The 20,953-nt window shown below is 55.0% G+C and overlaps 1 protein-coding gene across 4 annotated transcripts in view; it reads left to right on the top strand.

Annotated features, from left to right (window-relative positions):
• PNPLA7 (patatin like domain 7, lysophospholipase) overlaps positions 1–20,953 on the top strand; it is an 87,330-nt gene that overhangs the window by 49,342 nt on the left and 17,035 nt on the right. For all 4 annotated transcript variants that reach the window (XM_019641175.1, XM_019641168.1, XM_019641161.1 and 1 more), the window contains 9 exons: positions 3,184–3,284; positions 3,387–3,533; positions 7,717–7,794; positions 9,131–9,336; positions 10,246–10,377; positions 10,907–11,030; positions 11,495–11,608; positions 14,218–14,287; positions 18,089–18,238. In XM_019641175.1, the coding sequence (XP_019496720.1) occupies positions 3,184–3,284; positions 3,387–3,533; positions 7,717–7,794; positions 9,131–9,336; positions 10,246–10,377; positions 10,907–11,030; positions 11,495–11,608; positions 14,218–14,287; positions 18,089–18,238 (1,122 nt within the window). The remainder of the gene's footprint in view (positions 1–3,183; positions 3,285–3,386; positions 3,534–7,716; positions 7,795–9,130; positions 9,337–10,245; positions 10,378–10,906; positions 11,031–11,494; positions 11,609–14,217; positions 14,288–18,088; positions 18,239–20,953) is intronic.

Here is a 20,953-nt window from a genome sequence, read left to right as displayed (position 1 = left end):
CTGTCCTTTTGTTCTTCAGTCTAGTTGTGGAGGACATCGCTTCACTGGCCCATGTTGGTATTGTGATCATTGCACTCTTCCTGGGTGAGGCAGATCGGTCGCTGGTCACTGGACGGCCGCTCATGGCGGCTTCTGGCAGCTCACGCCAGCTGCCGGCTGCTCACAGTAGCTCACGGCAGCCCACTGCAGACCCACTGCAGCCTACGCCGTCGCCTCTCGGCAGCCCAGCTCCAGGTCGAGCTGTTGTTCACCATCTTAGCTGCAGAGGGCGCAGTGTCACTGGCCCTCATGTGGCATCCGAACCGGGGCCCTGCTGCTCAGAGCTGGCATCCCAAGCCAACTCTTAACCAATGCGCCACTCAGCCGGCCCCATGAATTTCTTTTTCAGTTACAGCTTTTTAGTAACAGCTGAGATACATTCACATGATTTTTTTTTTTTAAGATTTCATTGGGGAATTGGGGAAGGGAGCATTGTGTTTTTCCAGTACCCGTCAGCTCCAAGTCCATTTGCCACTTTCAATCTAGTTGCAGGACGGGTTGAGGGGTGAGCACAGCCCACCATCCCATGCGGGAGTCAAACCAGCAACCTTGTTAAGAGCATGTACTGTCACCAGCTGAGCCATCCAGCTGCCCGTCCGTAGCTCAGTGGCAGCTCACTGGCCCATGCGGGAATTGAACTGGCAACCCTGCTGCTCAGAGCTCGCACTCTAACCAACTGCGCCACCTGGCCGGCCCCACATGTTTTAAAGTCTACAATCCAGTGTGTTTTAGTATGTACATCGATCACCTCCTCCCCAGTAAGACACCCTGCCCCACTGGCCATCACTCCCTCCCCAGCCCCTGGCAACCACGGGTGCACTTGCCTTCTCTGGACCTGCTCTTTTGGAACGTTTCCTTACTTGGATCTGCTTTTTTGGTATCTGTTCTGTTGGTCTACTTGCCTGTCTCGTCACTGCTACCACGTTATTTTTATTTTCATGAGCTGTTGATGATTGTGTAACATGCACACAGATGTGCAAATCTAAGTGGACAGTTGGGTGAGTTTTTGTAAACTGTGAGACCAGCACCCAGAGAGAGCAGCCAGCACTCGGCCCGACGGCCCGCGGCCACCAGCAGAGAGCGGGGTGCCCAGTGCCCCCAGCACTGAGCAGGCCTGTGTTTGTGATGCCCACCCTGTTGTGTGACAGGCACACCCGTCCTCTTAGCTGCGCATCACTGTGAGCACAGTCGTGCTCTGTTACTTGTGTGCACCTTCCTATTGGAACTCTGCAGCAGCCTCGTCAGGCTGGTCACCCCTCTGCGCTGTCCCCTGCGGCCACTCCCCATAGGCCCTAACCGTTCAGTGCATCCCTCTGGTGCTCTCTGAGCAGCAGCTCACTGGCAGCTGCCTCCCCAGCGTGCTCTCCGTCTCCATGGAAACCCCACACACACACCTGTGGCTCCTCCTCCTAGCAGCGCAGGCCTGGGCACCTGCCGTCTGCTGTCTCCATGGGGTCAGGGGGTGCTGTCGGTTCCCAGTTTCTCTTAGGTGCCTTTTGTTTTCTTATTGGTCAGCTGGACTTGTTGAGAAATTCTCTGTACGAATTCTCTGTTGGACTCGTATGTGTACATGTTAAATCTGCTTGCTTTTCACTCTCCACGTGGTGTCTTTTGATGAATACAAGTTCTTAAATTTAATAGAGCCCAGTTTATCAGATTTTTTTCTTTTGTGGTTAATACATTTTGTGCCTGTTTAGGAAATCTGCCTGTAAGATGTAACATTTTGCTTTTTGTAGTCCTTCCTCTAGGATGGATTCTTTTGTATAAAGCGAGTAGAGATCAGGTACATTGTTTCCCACATGATGATCCAGCTGAGTCGCCATATTTAAAAAATTCACTTTTAGTGAATTTTTCATTTAAAGAAGGCTGAATGACAGACACCTGAGAGTAGCAGTAATCACATGTGGTAAGAGCTGAGCGTGAATTATCCAGCCCGCGGCACACCCAGCAAACCTTGGTGCGGGAGCACACTTCCCTTTGCTCTGGTCCGTGTGGAAAACACACAGGACACGTTTCTGGCAAATATGTAAGTTTTACACAGCCTCTGGTTATAACCCGCATCCTGTAGAGATGTGCAGCCTGTAATGGGTGTTTGTATTTACACAGGGAGTATGGTCGGGTTTTATGTTTAAAATAAACGCTGGGATCATAATACCTTGGCTTACTGCTACTACTAAACAATAATATGATATAATAAGGTAGATGATACGTGTTAACATGTTATATTAATGTAATTACCTAGTGTCATAATAAATACCCTGCACAGTATCTCAGGATGGAGAGGAGGAGTTATTAACTGTTATTTTAAACATTTAAAAATCTTATTAACATGATAATATAGCTGCACAGACTCACTTTCCTATGAAACACAACCTTTACAGAGTTAGTGGCGATTGGTCTTTGTAGTTCCTGATAGTAAGACCAGTGTTTTGTTTTCTCTGCTGAGCACAAACTACGCTCCTTTGCCACGTGGAAGATGGTGTGAAGGCATGGAGTGTCTCTTCCCACAGCGGACCCGGTCACCAGGGCCACCAGCCACCCCTCGTACGCTCCTCTCCGCTTGTTCATCTAAAACAGACGCGCCATAATTAAAACAAACAAACAAATGATAAAATGGACATGCCCGTCATCTGCAGTTTCTGTGTCCTTCTGACTCCAGGTTTCTGTGAGGCCTGAGGCTGGCTTAGGTCACAGGCAGGCTCCCCCATCTCTTAGGGGATGGAGTGTGGCCTGGGCACTGTCCCCCTCCCCTGGGCGCACTGGCCCCACCGCTTCAGGCTGAGGTCCCACAACGACAGACAACGTGGGTCCGTGTGGCTCAGCCTCCTGCATCCCAACAGGGCCCATGGCTGGTCCTGCAGCTTACTTGGGGAGCCTGTCCCGGCATTGTGGGGCAATGTGGGGCAAGCCCAGGAGCTGGGCGGCGGGGAGCACACGGCCCCCCAAGGTGGGGGTACTTCGGAAGGATGTGCTGCATCTGGTCCAGAGGCTCGCGAATGCTGGCACCTAAGGCCTGTAAAACATGACAGCACAGTGGCTTCGCGCCAGTGATCCGAGCCTCGGGCACAGCGGCCACGCTGCTTAGGTCTCAATGCTCAGCCACCTGCTTCCAGCACTCGTCCTCGGTCTCCCCTCCGTTTGTAGGGAGCCCAGCAGGTGCCACCTCAGACCTCAGCATGGCTTGTGACCGTGCCAGGGTCCTCCTGCAGGAAGACGAGCGCCCCGGGAGTGCCGTGGCCAGCAAGGTAGGCAGCGCCCCTCACCCCTGCCTTCTGCCCTCCCTCCCTTGTCCCCGCGTCCTTTCCCTGCCACGTGCCTTCTGATCAATCATACTGCCGGCTCTCAAGTCCAAGAAGAGCGTGGTGGTTGCAGAGACGCCCTCCGCCGTCTTCCACTACTCGGAGAGCATCGCGGACGAGACTGTTGCCAGCAGGAAGACAGACGCCATCTTCAGAGCTGCCAAGCAGGACCTGCTCACGCTGATGAGGCTGGATGTAAGTGCCCCAGCCTGCCTACACCATGGTGGGCAGCCTCTGGACAGGTGGGGACAGGCGGGGACAGGTGGGACTGATGGGGACTGGCAGGTGGGCGTCGGACTCTCCACAGACACTGGGTCTCACGTCACCCACTTCCTTCAGGTGGCCAGAGCCCCTGCCAGGGTAGGACCCCCTTTGGGTGGGGCTCGGAAGTGTCCTCATGCACAGGTGCCACAGGCGGCTGGGATGGTCCCTGGGACACCAGCTAGGATGCTGATGAGGGTTAAAGTGACAGCGCTCCGGACTGGGTCCCCATCGCATGCACGTTTTAATCCTTTCTCGTTTCACCTTTTCAAAGTTGGGGTACCTTCTATTCAGGGGTGTCTGAGTCCCGTGCAGCAATCACATGTCAGGACACCAGCTGCGTGCCCTGCACACACAGACCTGTTCCTGTGGGGAGGCCATTGCCCGGGACTCGCCCTTTGTGTCCTTGGAGTCCACGTCCCGTTGCTGCCAGGCTGGAGCCACTGTCATTGTCCTTGCTCTGGGGCCAGTGTGTGAATGCGCGCCGTGGGGGTACATGCCTGCTCACACACGTGTCTGTGTCCCCTTCCAGATGGGCAGACTTTCCCGTTTCAGGTGAACGGCGGTGTCGAGTGTGGCGCTGGGTGACGTTAGAGTCCTGAGTGCAGGTGGAGCCAGCATTGCCCACGTCTGTCGGTCGTGGGGGCAGCTATGGGGCTCCTTGTGCCTTTCTGACTTGAGGGTTTCCTGGTACCTGCTTGGTAGGAGCGCGTGCTGATCACAGGGCTTGAACGTAACACTGCCCTGAGGCGCGCCCCTCCGCCTGGCAGCCGTGTCTGGTGGGCACAAGCCGCTGGTCCCAGTGCAGCGGCCTTCTGGGCCTCTTCCTTCATGGTTGGTGCTCTTCACGCCTTGGGGACGAAGCAGTTCCTACTTTGACTTCACACAGAGTTTTTCTGTATTGTCAAAAAGTTTTGTTGCTTCGCCTTTCTGAGGTTTTATTGCAGATGGAATACATTCTTGTGCAAGATGGAATTCAAGTTGCCGGTGGCTTGTGGACTGATGGGGCCCAGTAGGAGGTGGCAGTCCGACCTCCCCACTGCTCGAGCCTCTGTCACCAGCACTCTGTCTGGGTCCTCTTCTGTTTCTCACTGTTCACACCTGCCCCGCACCCCGGCAGTACAGCTCTGCGCTGGGCCACCCTCCTCTGGCCACCAGAGGAAAGGAGGCAGGTTTCCCACGCCTCCCAGCTCTCAGCGCCCTCCTTCCTGGCCCCTCATCAGAAAAGGCAGCTTTTCGTGGAGTTTTTGTCACCTGTGCCCATGGCACAGCACCACACCCCGGCTGGGGACAAAGGAGGAAGGCGCCAGAACGCCCTGCACCGTGGTCCCCGTGCTGGGAGCCGCTGGCTGCGCTGTCGGTTCTGAGGACACAGGCCGCCTGGGCTGACTTCCTCCTGGAAGGTGTTTGGCGGGCGAGCTACTGGCCGCAGCCCACGACCCCGCCCGGCGTCACTGCTGCGACGTCCTGCTGGTCTTTCCTCTGAAAAGGACTCTTTCTTTCCTCTTATTGCTCTTAGGACATTTCGCTTGTGTTTGGATTTCTGCAGTGTCACTAGCATAGAACCTCCTGTGGGTTTCTTTTTATTTCTCTTGCATGAAACGCTGTGGGCTTCATCAGTCTGCTCTCTGAACTCAGCTCTTCAAATATTGCCTCTGCCCATTTTCCCACTTCTCCTTCAGAGACTCAAGTGCCGTCTGGTCACTTATCCTTTAGGCGTCTTCCCCTTTCTTCTGTGTTTTCCACTGAAAAAAAGTCTTTATTTGACTTTACAAGGTGTGATCAAACAATACGGTGAATGTTTAAATAAAAACAAGGTCTTACAGTAAAAGACACACTGCCATTATTAATCCCCCTCGAAATACCCCTCTCACTTCCAGCACACTCATCCCATGGTCCTGGCCACTCTTCGAAGCAGTTCTGGAAGTCCTCTTTCGTGAGTGTCTTGCGTCGCTCACAGATGTGTTACTTCAGCCCAGCAGAGTTCTCTTGTCATGGTGTCGATCTGGGTTCAGCCCGCCTTCCCAGCCTTCGTCCCGAGTCTGTGGTCGGGAGTGCCTGCTGTCTGCAGTCGGGCCGGCTCCTCAGGACTTCAGAGCCCTTGTTTAATGTTCCGTCTGCCCTTCGTGTTCTTTGCTGGTTCTGGGGCTGCTGCCATGGCGGCGGTCACTCTGGGGGCCACGCTGGCCTCCTGGTCCCTGTGCTGCTGCTGTGGCGGCCGTCTGTCTCTTCAAACTGGGTTTTTGCCTTTCAACATGGCGTGTAGTTTTTCTTGAGAGCTGGACATGATGTAATGGTTACAGGAGGTGCTGTAAATGGCCCTTAAGTGACTGGAGGGGAGGTGGGAAGCGTTCTGTGATCCTGGGAGCCGCTCTGTGTGTCTCAGTGCACCTATGCCTCTGGGCCGTGAGTCTCACGTGCTCCTGTTTTACCTCCCACTGGAGAGACAGGATGGTAGAGTGGGCTGGAGTTGAATACTTCCTTCCCCCAGGTTAGTCTCCGATAAAGCCCCCAGGTGAGGCACTGGGTAACTCGTTTTCCTGAGGGCAGGCCTTGTTAAGAAAAACAATGCTCTGGGGTATTTCAGAGTCATCCTGTCCCCGCCCCTGCTGGAGAACCGAGATGGGTTTTCTTCAGTATTTATGTGAGAGCCTGGCTGAGCTCCTAGAGGTAAAACTCACAGCGTTGCGGGGCCCCTGTGACTGGGTCCCCCCCGGGGTTCTCACCTCTCAGAGGTGTCTGCCGAGCCTCCCCCAGGTTGTCAGCTATAGTCAGGTTCCCTGCTGGGCACTGGGTGCCACGCCGGTTTCCGTTTGGAGTTTCTGCCCTGTGAGTGGGACCTCTGTATTTACCTGCCTCTCTCCAGTGTGGAGGCCGCAGTTTGCCCGTGATGGGGCTTCTCTGATGGGTCTCAGAGGAGCTGCAGCTTTTTCAGTTTGTCCAGCTTGTTACTTGTAGGACGGTGGTGACTTCCCAGCTCCTTACCTGTGGGCTGGAAACTGGAAGTCCATGAATAGTTTTTAATAGTTTCTTGTTCATGTTGTTGTATAAATCAGGATCCACATGTGTGAAAAAGGTCCACACATTGCTGTTGGTGGTTTGTTTCTTACGTCTTTTAAAAAAGCTTTTTATTATGGAAAAATGTAAACGCATACAAGATATATAGACAAGTCTAATGAAGGTGTATACCCACCATCCACCAAAATATCGATCAACGCATGGCCTGTCTTGTTTCATCTGCACCCCCAGGCCCCCAACCCCCGTGTGCACCCCAGCATATGCCCCCCTGCAGCAAATCCCATCACATTATCATGGTAGCAAATTTTTCAGTATTTCTAAAACATGTGCTATTTTAAAACATAACCACAATAACATATTACTCCTAAAAATGTGACAGTAGTTCTTTAATATCTTCGACTGTTTAGTCCAAACTTGCAGCTGTCTCATCGATGTCATGGGTGGCTGGGGCTACGCCTGCGGTGGTTGATGGGTTCTTCTGGTCTCTTTAAAGCCCCCCTTTTATTGAAGAGGCCAGGTGGCCCCCCTGTGGTTTCCTGGAGTCCGGAAGCCAGGTCACAGGAGGTCTCAGGTTTTAGCAGCTTTTGATGCCCAGGATTGGAGTCATTTGTCTATTAACGGTTTGGTTCCTGACTGTCCTCCACCGCTGACCCACAAGCTTTCTTGGTGGTTTTGTTCTCCTGCTGCCGTAAGCTGTGACTTTTCACACAGCTGATGTTCTCACGCTTCCGTGGGCGTTACCTCCTGGCGCTCGCATCCTGCACTCCCGGCACGTCACATGCTCTTGGCCTGGTTTGTGTAGCTAGCATGGAGAAGGGCAAACCACCTGTGTCCTTGCCAGTCGGGCCTGCACCAGTCACTGAGCAAGGTGTGGGGCTGCGAGTCTGACTGCGCGCCACACTGATGTCCTTTCTGTCCTGTGCCAGCCTCACCTCTTCGGTGTCGGCGGGTGACAGTGTGCCCTGGCATCCGCCAGCCGTCCTGGTGGGCAGTGCTCAGAGGGTCCCACCTCTGGTGGCCCCCTGTTCCGCCTCTTGTGGCCAGGTGCCGCCTCCATCCAAACTCATTCCTTGTGCTGACACTGCGCTTCTGTTTTTAGGACCCTTCGCTGTTGGATGACCGGGTGACGCTTCTCCATGTCCCAGGGGGCACAGTGGTGTCAAGGCAGGGAGACCAGGTGAGTGAAAGGCCGCAGTCCGAGGGAGTGGTCCCTGGGGCCACCAGTGCGATAGCCCAGGGCTGGATGGAGTGTGCTGGACACGTGATGCAGGGTCTGTTGTCACTGTCCCCAGAAGGGCTGTCCCTCAGGCTTGTCCCTGTCACAGGGCGCACGCGTGTGCTCACTGACGTCGCTCACAAAGCAGGAGGAAAAGCATTTCCTGTTCTTAGTGCTCACACCTAGACACAGATGAAAAGCGATTCTTTTACGTATCCAACTCTGAGAACATCTGTGCTGGGCAGCAGAGACCCTGCCCTCCCAGGAGCTGGCGGGCTCCGGGCTGTCCATCTCCGTGGCAGCCGTGTTGTCTGGCCCCGCACGAGAGAGAGCGCAGGGAAGGCGTCCTGTGGGGTCTGCTTCCAAGGCGGCCTCAGTGAGAGCGTCCTTCTTGCTGGGGGAGCAGGCCAAGCCTGGGCTCTCCTGTACTGGCTCGTCCACAGCAGCACCGTGCCTGTCCAGGTGACCGCAGCTGCCGCCACCGTGCCAAGCCGTGCGCAGGCGGCCGGAGCCTGTGGGCCCTGAGACGCTGCCACAGGCATTGGCGTCGCTGCCCTCTCTCCCTCCCTTGCTCTTTTCTTCCATCTTCTCCTGAGAGGACGAGAAGGCTTTTCCTTTTCCTCGGAGGATGCAGACTGCCAGCTGCCTTCCTGCCCCCGGCAGCCTGGGCTGTGCTCAGGAGAGGCCTGTGCCCCACACTGAGCCCTCAGCTGCCCTCAGAGGCTGCGGGTGGAGCAGGAGCTGGCCTCTGCCTGCCCCCGGCCCCCAGACCTCTGCCCTTTTTCATCCATCGCCCGGCCCTTTCCTGCTCAGACCGCAGAGCTGCTCTGATGGAGCAAGGGCCTGCAATGGGCAGAGAAGTCAGGGCTGGCACCAGAGCGCTTCTGTGGGTGGGCATATGTGCCGACATTGGGCCTGAGACACGTGATGTGAGGGGGTGCCCGCTGTCAGGGCTGGCACCAGAGTGCTTCCGTGGGTGGGCGCACGTGCCGACATTGGGCCTGAGACACGTGATGTGAGGGGGTGACCGCTGTCAGGGCTGCATGGAGTCTCAGGGACTTGGGCCTGTGGGCCCCTGTGGAGGGAGAGGGGTCGTGTCACGCATCGCACGTTTGTGAGGGACAGTTAAGCAGGCAGGATGGGCGGTTTGTGCATCTGAGGCCGGGCTCCCTGCCTGGGGCCTCCCGAAGTGAATCTCCTGTGATGGACAACGAAGCGACAACAGCGGGAGGGACACTGCTGAGCGCTCCTATTGTGAGGAAACAGGCCTGACCCGCGGCCGTGCCCCTTCTGGCAGGACATGAACATCCTGTTTGTGGTCTCGGGGCTGCTGCACGTGTACCAGCGGAAGGTCGACAGCCACGAGGACAGCTGCCTGTTCGTCACGCGTCCCGGGGAGATGGTGGGCCAGCTGGCCGTGCTCACCGGGGAGCCGCTCATCTTCACCATCAAGGCCAACAGAGACTGCAGCTTCCTCTCCATCTCCAAGGCGCACTTCTATGAGTGAGTACCTCCCGCCCCCTCGCGCTGCGGGGCCGCCTGGGTGTGGGGCGGGGCAGGGCCCAGGCCTGCGAGAGGGCAGTCGGGCTGGGCCGTGGAACTCCGCTCCTTCTCCTGGGCCCCATGTCAGCCCCACCAGCCGTCCAGCCGCTGCAGCCCAGACGTGGGAGCGGCCTGGGGGGGCCCGGCCCAGTCCCTCTGTGTGTCTTTGTGTCTGTGTGTTCCCACATTTCGGTATGTGTTCTCGTGTGTGTCCATATGAGTGACCTTGTATGTCTACCTGTTTGCATGTGTGTTTCCTCGTGTGTGTGTGTGTCCATATGTGTGTCTTTGTGTGTGCTTTTGTCACTTTAGTGACTAAGCCCATTGGCTCAATGCTTGTGCCGAGTCCCAGAGTCACCCCAGCCCAGTCCAGCCAGACTGCAGCCGTGAGCTGCTTCCCGGAGGCCTCCACCCTAGAGTGGGGTGCCTTGCTTCTGCCCTCACCCTCAGCAGCCTGTTGGCACATGGGACCCAGGGAGGCAGGTCAACCATGCCCGTGTCACAGCCTGCCAGCGACGCCCATGTCCCCAGGGTCCACCCCCACCTTTCCTGCTCTGGGTCCTGGTCTCTGCCCACAGACCGGCCGTCCCCTACCTCGTATTCACGGCCCGTCGCGAGGCAGGGATTCTGCCACTCATGCTGGCTGGGCCTCGTGTAGCCTATGCTGCCGGGACATCGTGGGGTGGGTGACAGCCGGGAGGGGGCTCCACAGGCTCCCAAGGCTGCATGGCACCAGGGCAGACTGAGCATGTGCTGCCCCGGCCCCTGGCTGGGGTCCACGTCGCCCGCTCAGTGGGCGTCACAGTTTGATAAGCGGGGTACAGGTCCAGGCTGACGTGGGGCCGGAACGGCTCTGGTCTGGCTCGGCAGAATCATGCGGAAGCAGCCGACAGTCGTCCTGGGCGTTGCGCACACGGTGGTGACACGGATGTCGCCCTTCGTGCGGCAGATGGACTTCGCCCTGGACTGGATGGAGGTGGAGGCCGGGCGCGCCGTGTACAGGTGGGGCCCACGGGGCACCGGGCAGCGGTGGGGCAGGGAGGCGGGCGGTGGGGCCCGGAGTGTCTCACAGACACGCTCCTGGGCTCCGGGGTGCTGCGCTCACGTGACACACTCAGACCCACTGTTTCCATGGCATGTTGCCCGCCAGTCCATGCAAAGCCACACCGTCCTTTAAATGGCCCAGCCAGCAACGTCCCAGCAGCATTTGTGACAGTGCCCCAGAGCCACGTGCTTCCCTGTGGTCTTGGGGCCTCCTTGCTGCATGTCAGGATGACAGCTGCTTCAGACCTGCCTTAGAGCTGCCAGTTTTCATGGTGTTCAAACTAAGAACATGTCAAGTATTTATTTATTTTAAAATCACCTTAATCCCTTTACATGTTAGCATCTATATTTTTTAATGGAAGATATATTTTCCAAAACTAAAAAATTTAGTGAGAAGACTGTTTTTCATTTTTTGCAATGCTGGGTGGCCAAGGCTCCTGGGTGGTGCCCTGCCTGCTCCCAGCGCCCCTGTCCCATGTCCCCACAGGCAGGGGGACAAGTCAGACTGCACCTACATCGTCCTCAGCGGCCGGCTGCGCTCTGTGATCCGGAAGGACGACCTCAAAAAGCACCTGGCTGGGGAGTACGGCCGCGGAGACCTCATCGGTGTGGTAGGGCTGCCCTGGGTGCCCTGGGTGCCCTGGGCGAGTGAAGTGACACGATTACCCCCCAGCAGCTCCAGGCCTGGGCTGCAGCACTGGGGGTGGAATGATCGCAGGGGTTGAAGGTCTCCAGGGAGCAGGGTTGCGGGTGTGCAGGCCCAGGAGCCCGCAAGGCCAGGGGCCCGTGTGACCAGGTGGTTCCCCCAAGACTGTGTGTGGGATGAGGCCCTGGCTGGAGGACAGCTGGCCTCTTCCAGATGACTTGCAGGGTGGCCTCTCTGGGGATGTTGGGGCCTTCTGGGCCTCTGGCAGGCTGGGTACTGCTGACCGCCTGCCCCTTGCCCGCCTTTTTCTCCCGCTTCTCGCCTGCACCCCACTTTCGCGAAGCCTGGCCATGCACTCTGCCTGCCAGTTGGGGTGCAGGGCTGGTGGGCGTGACCAGTGTGGCCCCTTCACCCCACACTCTTTGTCAGGTGGAGACGCTCACCCAGCAGCCCCGGGCGACCACAGTGCACGCCGTTCGGGACTCGGAGCTGGCCAAGCTTCCCGCGGGGGCCCTGACGTCCATCAAGCGCCGGTACCCGCAGGTGAGGGCTCCTGATCCGAGCTGCGTCCTGAAGCTGGGCGTCCGCCCTGGGACTCCATGGTGACCAGGCAATGGGCTGCATCCCATCCCAGGGCCGGGGTGAGGCCCAGGCTGAAACAACCAGTGCAGGCAGGTGTCCTGCTTTCAGAGGAGGACAAGGGCCTCGGGCAGGTGGGCTGGGCGCTGGCAGGAGGTGCAAGGAGCGCAGGGACCCAGACGGTGAAGCCTGCCTGGCACTGTGTGTCCCGAGGCTGCACCCACACGACTCATGGAGGCGTTTACAGCTGGCGGGAACAGGGCTCCTGCTGCTCAGGCAGCACTGAGGGCCACGCTGCTCTGTGTGGTGCTGGCACGTCCCTTTGTGGGGAGCAGGGCTCCACAGAGCCTTTTGTTTGCCCAGCCCTCAGAGTGGGTGGCTTCAGGTCCAAGGCTGCCCAGAGGGTTCTCGTGCCAGTGTTTTCATGGCTCTTGGTAGCGACATGAGAGGGGAGTTGCTGGGCCTTGAGGGAGACATGTGTTTGATACTCTAAGCACCTGCCCACCAGCGGCCCCACCTGGCTGTGCCAAGGCCCCTGCAAGGCAGCCCCAGTCTGTCCCATCGCGGACACTCGGGTGATCAGCCCCACAGGCGAACATTAGCTGCCCTCCTGGTGGGAAATGGGTCCCATCATGGTTCGAATTTGTATTTCCACGATGAGTAGAGATGTGCACTTTTTATACATTCATTGACCTATTTTGAACCTTTTTCAAAGTAGAATTGACCGCTTTTTTAATTAGGTCTAATTTAGAATTATTGTTCATTTGTAATTGTGATACTTATATCGTAGTTATGTTTTTAAACGTTCTTTTCTCTTAGAGAGACAAGCTCAGATGTTAGCTGATAGAGCGCTATGTTTGGTATTGCATCAAAACTTGCCATGGGTGTGTGTGACATAAGATCACTGGAGCTGGGTGATGAAGGGGCGGCTCTCTGCCGTCTCTCTGCCCTTGTGCGTGTGTGCCGCTTCCCATAATTAAATGTGTTTTTTTTGTTGTTGTTTAAAGAATTTTATTGGGGTATTGGGGGGATGGGAACAGTGCTGGGGAATTGGGGGAAGGGTAACAGACAAGTTGCTGTTGTTTTGTTCTTCAGTCTAGTTGTGGAGGACGTTGCGTCACTGGCCCAAGTTGGCACTATCATTGCGCTCTTCCCGGGCGAGGCAGATCAGTCGCCGGCTTCTGGAAGGCCGCTCACTGCGGCTGCTGGCCGCTCATGCTGGCTGCTGGCCGCTCACGCTGGCTGCTGGCTACATACGGTAGCCCATGGCAACCCACTGCAACCCACTGCCACAGGGGCTGCAGCCAACGCCGTCGCTGGCGACTCACGGCAGCCCAGCTCCAGGTCGAGCTGTTGTTCAGCATCTTAGCTGTAGAGGGCAGTGTCACTGGCCCTCATATGTGGGATCCGAACCGGGGTCCTCTGGCATCCCAAGCCAGTTCTTAACCATCGCGCCACTCGGCCGGCCCAATGTGTTTTTTTAATTTAGCTCCAATCAACAGTCTGATGCTAGCTTAGTTGTACATGAAGCAGACTCCTTTCCAGTTTCTGTTTTGGACCACTCTGCTCAAACTATTTTTTTGTCTCACGCCCTAAAATTTGGACAATTTCACTTTATCTCGCATGGGTCTCCGCTCCAACACCCTGGGGGTAAGAGGGTGTCTCAGAGTTACCTGCAGGTGGAGGGCTGGCCGGCGGGCTGGAGGGACGCTGCCTACCAGAGCAGAAGGTCTCAGAGCCAGTTCCTTCCAGAGGTGGCTCTGGGCTCCCACTGTAGACACGCAGGAAGCAAACCAGAGGCTGGGGCCTGGGGAGGCAGGCGGCAGGGAGGGCAGCCGTGTTTGCTTCAAGAAGCCGTGTCCAGATGGCCGCCTCAGAGCTTTCAGCTTGCTTTCCTGGATGATGGGTTCACTGAAGCTGACAGCAGCTTCTCTTCTCAAACAACCCTGTGCTGCATGTGAGAGCCACCGTGGCCGGCTGCCTGCACAGCATCCTCTGTCATCTGGTACCTTAGCGACTTCAAAGCAGTTAACTCACTATATTTTTATACAAAAGCATTCAAGAGTAAATTACAGAGATTTTGACATTCCAACCGTAAATACTTTGGTTTATGACTCTAAAAATTAAGTATTCGTATAACCAACACTAGCAATATTGTATTGAAAATGTAAGATTTCCCAGATACCCTGTAGTACCAGCCTGTGTCCAGCCAGTCAGGTGCACTCATGGGCTCACGGCAAGCTCAGGGCTCTGGCCTGCCCGGCACCTATCTGCAGCCAGCGTCTGGCTTCCTCGCGTATCGTCTGCATGTTTCCTGCCCTAGAAGTCAGAGGACAGGCTGGCTGGCCAAGGTGGCAGGGCATGTGCCCCTCAAACCTGCCCGCTGCTCATCCATGCCATTTAGGTGACCCTTCCAAGCCAGGTCCCATGTCTGGTGACCAGACCACTGGCCAGTCACCCACCGTGGCCTGGAGTGTTTTACAGCCATGGCGGTTTTGAAGCTGTGGGCCCAGCATACTTTGTTTCTTAGTTTAAAATGTGTGATTTGGGGTCTATTCTTTCTCTGCCCTTAGGTTGTGACTCGGCTGATTCATCTCTTGGGTGAGAAGATCCTGGGCAGCCTCCAGCAGGGAACTGCTACAGGTGTGTCCCCTGGCCTGGGGCCTGGGAGCCCCACCCACCCTCCTGGGAGCCTTGTTTACAGCCCCCAGACACAGCCCCAGAGCCCCGCCCACAAGCCTGGAGCCCCACTACCCCAAGCCGCCTCCTCAGCACGGCCTCCCTGAGCTCAGTGCACCTGCGTGCTCTCAGTTCCCCTCTTGTGCCTCATTTGTCCCCACCTGACAGCCGCTGGACGCAGGGCACGTCTCCCTAACTCGCCTTCTGTTATCTGTCTCCTGCACCCACACGTCAGCTACCGGAGCGAAGGGCTTTCTGTTCCCTCACAGCGGGCCCCAGGCACAGCACTGAGTGTTGAAAGGAAGGACAGGTGGATGGACGTGCCCTGTGTAGGCACTGCAGGGACTGTTTCCAAATGAGGCCACACTCTGAGGTTCTGGGGAGATGGTCAAACACATGGTACACCTTTTCTCAGTTTGCTTTTAACCAGCCTGTACAGTTCTGTTTGAAGCGAGTTTCCTGTAGAGAGCATAAAGTTGGGTCATGTTTTTTTTTAAAGATTTTTTTTTGTGGAATTGGGGGAAGGGGAACAGACAAGTTGCTGTCCTTTTGTTCTTCAGTCTAGTTGTGGAGGACATTGCGTCACTGGTCCAAGTTGGCACCATCATTGCGCTCTTCCCTGGAGAGGCAGATCAGTCGCCGGCTTCTAGACGGCCGCTCACAGCAGCTGCTGGCTGCACACCGTAGCCCATGGCAACCCACTGCAGCAGGGGCTGCAACCTACGCCACCGCCGGTGACTCATGGCATCCCAGCTCCAGGTTGAGCTGTTGTTTAGCATCTTAGCTGTGGAGGGCAGTGTCACTGGCTCTCATATGTGGGATCCAAACCGGGGCCCTCTGGCATCCCAAGCCAGCTCTTAACCAACGCGCCACTTGGCTGGCCCTGGGTCATGTTTTTGTCACCCTTCTGACGATCTGTGTCCTTTTATCTGTGTTTAGACCATTTACATTTAACAGTTGTTCATAAGTTAGGATTTTTGCCCCATTTTATTATTTGTTTTCTATTTTTCCCCCATTTTTTAAGTTACTCCGATTCCTCCTTCCTGCCTTCTCTTGAGTCACTGGAGCCTTTTTGAGTATTCCGTCTTCACCAACCAGCTGTGGGTCCCAGGGGATCTCCTCATACAGTACTTTTAGCAGTTATTCTAGGGACCTCAGTGCCCACACCTCACCTGTCCCGGTCTTCTCACGCCAGCATGGCGAGGATGCGTCACTGTTCAGTCACTTCACTCTCCCCCCTTACAGTGAGGCTTGTAAATGTTACCTGAGCCTACGTTGAAAAGCCCCCCTGCAGTGTTAGGACGTTTGCAAAGCTCAGCGGGAGATCGTCTGTGACAGTTCCATTTCTGTCAGCCCTCCGTCACCCTGGTGTCCCAGGCCCCCTACTGGTATCACTTCTCTTCTCTGGAGAAGCTCCTTTAGCAACAGTTCTCTAGGAGCAGGTCTTACGTCCTCTAGCAGGTCTTACGTCCTCTATCGGAGCCTGCCTTTGCCTCCCCTGTGCCCAGAGGGTATTCTCTCTCTGCAGGCCTGGTGGACAGTCCTTTCATTTTAGCACCTTAGCAAGCTGTGCACCTGCTCTGGCCCCCATGCTGCTGGCCAGAAGGCAGTCATTTGACTGTCTGGGCAGGTGGAGGAGCGTTTCTGGCTGCAGTCAAGACTTCGGCTTTGTCTTCAGTTTGTAGAAGTCTGATTTGGAGCCTGGGCCTAAATTTCTTGGGGTTTATCCTGTTTGGGGTTTATTCATCTTTGTGAGTCTAGGGAAGTTTTCAGCCTTTTTTCCTTCAAATATTCTTCAGCCCTGTCTTCTTTCTGCTCTTTGGGGATTCCAGTGCTAATGTCAGACCTTTTGCTAATGTCCCAGTCAGCTCTGGGGCACTGAACAGTTTTTAATCTTTTTTCCTGTCTCTGGTGTTCTGGTTGAATAGTTTCTTTCGCTATGTCTTCAAAGTCATTGGCTCACTCTTTATCTCTTCAGCCCATCAGTTTTTTAATTTCAATTATTATGTGTCTGCACCTGTTTCAAGACTGTTCGTGATCACTGTTTCTATCTGGTTATGATCACGGTTTTATTGTCCTTGTCAAGTAATTCCAAATTATGTGACAAGTCTTTTTCGTCTGCTGATGGCTTTTCTCATTAGTTGAGATTCTCCTGGCTCTTGGTAAGCCTGGTAATTACTGACTGTGTCCTGTATTTTGAGCGATGTTATGAGACCACAGCAGCCAGCTCAGTCGTCTTGTTTCAGCAGCCTCTCAGTGCAGTTACATCCACAGCCACGTCCTGGCCCTCTTCCTTGGGCTATGTTTGAATGTGAGTGTAATTCTCAAAGCCTTTGCAGTATCACTCTGGTCTGCCCACTTGTGCGCCCAAAGCCCATGTGAAGGCTGCCTGCCGCCCCATACCAGATTCTGTTCCCAGAGCCTCTGTGTGCAGTTCTGGCCGGTTTCATGTTTCATACTAGGTTTAGAGGATTGCGTCCTCCACCTCCCCTTTCTCTGCGATCTCCCCCTCTCTAGTTGAGGGTGCCAAATCTGCTTGTTAGTGCAGGGCTTGGAGAATTGGGGGCTCCACCCCACCATGTCTGCAACCCCAGGCAGGTGGGAAGCTGGTGTTTGCTTAGTTAGTGCTTGGGGCCCCTAGAAAGTCTCCCTGGAGGCAGCACCCAGTAGGGCGAGGGGCGGGCATTGCTGCTTTTGTGGCATTAGTAGACTGGTCTTCTCAGAGCTGAGGTCCCAGGCAACCCGCACTCCTCTCTGCCCCTCGGAGTCTCCTGGGAGCTGTGTTCTTCAGCAGTGGGATGTGCCTGCCCCTCCCCGCAGCCAGAACCAGAACCTCCCACATGCGTGTCCTGAAGACTGAGAGCCCAGGTCTTCCTCACACAGGGGGTTCTGACGTCGGGGGTCACTGGGAAAGATAGTGACAAGGGGATCCCCAAGGAGGAGCTGCAGGAAAGCAGAGAAGAGGGGCCCTGTGCTGCCCTGTGTGTGGCCGGTGGCCAGTGCACGGCCCTCACCTGACTTTGCTCGCCCTCAACTCAGCTCTTAGCGGCCCCCTCTCTCTGCTCCCAGACCAGACCATGCACTCAGGAAGCGCCACTCCTCCAGGGGCGAGGCGGCAGAGTGGATGGACCTGCCCTCAGGTCGGGACGGTCTGTGTGGGAGACGGGTCTGGCTGGGTTGTGGCTAGCAGGAGGGGTGAGAATGGGACATGGCACCCTCTGACGGAGGCTAAGGGACCAGTGGATGTCACGTCTGTGGCCTCCACCCCAAGGCCCCCTGGACCGTACGGGTAGCCTGTGTCTCAGGGACAGAGGCTCTGCCTGCACTGACTGTCCCTCAGGCTGGGTCCGCTGCCCCTGAGGGTCATTCTATCCTCCCTCCAGGGTCCAGGACAGTAGCTGTGTGTGCGTCTTCCAAATGCTCAGTTTACTGTTTCTAGAGCGAATGGTGAAAACATCTAGGAGGGCAGGCCCTCGCCTGGCAGGACTTCTTCAGGCTTCTCACCTCCTTTCCCTGGGCCACCCCCTCATCTCACCCCCCGCCCGTGGGCCCCCAGCCCTGGTGTGTGGAGTGCAAGGTGCCGCAGAGTAGTCAGTGGGACAGGCAGGGCAGTGGGTTTGCGGGGCAAGTGCTGCGTATGGAGACCCCAGAGCCCACTGCTCTCGTCCCAGACTGCTTGTGTTGTGGTGTCATCCAGAGACGCCCAGAGATTGTCAAAACGGCGGCCCGACCCCCTCAGGTCAACACATGACCCTGTCTCCTCAGGTCACCAGTTTGGGCTACACTCTGCTGGCAACAAGTGGGACTCAGGCAACCCTGCCAGCAACCTGTCCACAGTGGCCATCATGCCCGTGTCGGAGGACGTGCCCCTCACCGCCTTTGCCCTGGAGCTCAAGCACGCCCTCAGCGCTATCGGTAAGCCTGGCCTCTGGGTCCTGCTAGGTTCTTGTGCCACCCTCACGGCTAAGCCTTGGGGGCTGCTGGGGAGGGGACCAGCTGTCTGTCAGGTGTCTCCACGAGCCTGTGTAAGTCACATCGCAGGCAGCTCCTCCAAGATGGTTAGCATCTCCCTGAGTGCTGGGGCCTCGGGGCAGAGACCCGAACCCCCCGGAGCCCAGTGTGGGCTCTGGCCTGCTAGGGACACGTGCCAGCGGCTGCACCACTTGGCAGGGACGCTGCATGGGAAGTGCCCTCAGTTGGGGTCAGGAAGCTTCCAAATCCCTGAAAGCTGTGAGACTTTGGGATTCAGAAGCAAGAAATTGGAATTCCTGAGAAGTCTTAGGGGTCCCCCCAACCATAAAGTCTTCGTTATTTTTAACACTTTATACATTTGTATACAATTGTGAGTGACCATAATGATAGTAAATCAGTTTTCTGTGGTAGGGTTGTACTGAGTTTCAGGATTATCTTTAAAAATGATGTAATAATGAACCCAACGAATATGACATTACTGTCATGAAACGCGTTTGTGATTAGAGCATACGTTTTAATACCTGTGAAAATGCTCTCTACCCGATACAGACATTTGATAACAGAAGGCATTAAATAAATACCAATAAAAATGAATCATAAGATTGAAAGATACTACTGTAAATATTTAATATTTAAAGTTATTCTCAAAATGAAATTTGAAAACGCAGAAGCATGAATTGCCCTTAGCCTCGATCTCCGCTTTGTAACGAATGTTCCAGATGTGGAGAACCCCTTCCTTCTCCTCTGCCTCGGCCACACTGTCCTGCGTGCGCCCAGAGCGTCTTCAGGTGCAGGGGAGACGTGCTGCTTCATGAAAGCTGATTCCCTTTTTTAAAAGCATTTTATTTTAAAATTATAGATTCAGAGGAAGTTGCAAAAATAGTAGATCCACGTACCTTTGTCCTGGTTACGTGACTGTAGTATTTGGACAGGAAGCTGACACTTGTACAGTCTATATGCCTTCTTCAGGCATCACTGGTTTTCATGTGTGCGTGTGTATGTGTGCGGACTCATGTGTGCACGTATACGTGTGTGCGTGCGTGTATGTGTGTGCATGTATTATGTGTGCATTTATTGTGTGTGTGTGTGTGCATGTGTGCATGTGCATGTGTGTGTGCATGTGTGTGCTCTGTGCTGTAGGTTCCTTCAGCCGCCAGCCCTGTTGGGCTGAAACTGCCCATCACATCAGACCCGCTGCCTCGCACAGCTGCCCCTCAGCACCTGTCCTCTGGCGACAGGAAACTGTTCTCCACTCTTGTCATTCTGAGAGTATTGTAAAAGTGGAACCAACAGTATGCAGCCTTTTGAGGCTGCCTTCTTTCCTCGGTGACATGGCAGTGTGCCCTTCTGCTGAGGGACACCATTGTCGGTGTACACACCTCCTTACCGCCTGCCTGCTCAAGGTCATTTGGCGGTTTCCAGGTCGGGCTTCCAGAGCTCTGCTAGCGTGCTGTGAGTGTGTTGTGCCCACCTGCGTTTCTGTTCCTCTGGGAGAAATGCCCAGGACACACTAAGCATGGGAGCGCACACTCGGTCTCGGCAGACCCGGTCTCCAGAGCTGCTGCACCAGGTCACATGCCCACCGGGTGCGGCGGTGGTGTCACTCCTTCACATCCTTGTCTTGTCACTGACGTTTATCTGAGCTATTTCAGGAGCTGGGTAGAGAGCTCACTGAGTCCCACCTGCATGCCTCTCGGTCGGTGCTGCCAAGGGCCTGTCCTGCACATGCCCACCAGTGACACACTGTCCTTGTCTTGTGTTGTTTTCTCACTGTGGAGTTTCGAGACTACTAGTCCCTCATCAGGTGTGTGGGTACAAATGTTTTGTTCCAGTCTCTAGTTTTTCTTCTCATTCTCTTAACAGAGCTATTCACAGGCAAAAATTTTAAATTTTGATGAAGTCCAGTTTGATTTTTTTTTTTTTTTTGGTCATGCTTTCAATGTCCTTTCTAAGAGCTCCTTACCTTGTCCTAGGGCCTAGATTTTCTCCCGTGTTTTTTCCAAAAGGCTTGTAGTTTTCATTTAAATCTATGATCTCTTTAGGGGCTAATTTTGTATAAAGTGTGATGTTTAGTTAAGAGGTTAATTTTCTTTTGCATATGGATGTCCAGTTGCCCACTTCCTCCACTGGGTGGTCTTGGCGTCCCTGTTAACAATCGTGTGATACACTGAGCAGTCATTCTGGACTCGGTTCTAGTCCATGGCCTGTGAGTCTGTCCCGGGCCAGCGCCAGCTTTGTACTGCGTCGGGGTTCCTGGAAACCCACGTGGATTTTAGGATGTGCTTTTCTATTTCTGTAACAAGAACTGCCTTTGGGATCTGAGAGGGATCACACTGAATGTGTAGGTTGCGCTGAGTGGTGCCGACATCTTAACACTGTCTTCCAATCTGTGAACTGGGGGTGTGTTTGCGCTTACTTGTGGCTCTGATTCCCGTCAGCAGTGTTTATAGTTTTCAGGGTAAGCCTTTCACTTCCTTGGTAAAGGTTATCCCTAAGTATTTTACTGTCTTTGATGCATTATAAGTGGAATTATTTTCTTCTTTTTTTTTTTTTTTAAATATTTTTATTGGGGAATTGGGGGGATGGGAACAGTGCTGGGGAATTGGGGGAAGGGGAACAGACAAGTTGCTGTCATTTTTGTTTTTCAATCTAGTTGTG

This window comes from Hipposideros armiger, unplaced genomic scaffold (genome assembly GCF_001890085.2).
Source record: "Hipposideros armiger isolate ML-2016 unplaced genomic scaffold, ASM189008v1 scaffold_3, whole genome shotgun sequence".
Lineage (NCBI taxonomy): Eukaryota > Metazoa > Chordata > Mammalia > Chiroptera > Hipposideridae > Hipposideros > Hipposideros armiger.
The sequence above is the reverse complement of the archived record's forward strand: the minus strand, read 5'-3'. Positions and strand labels throughout refer to the sequence as shown.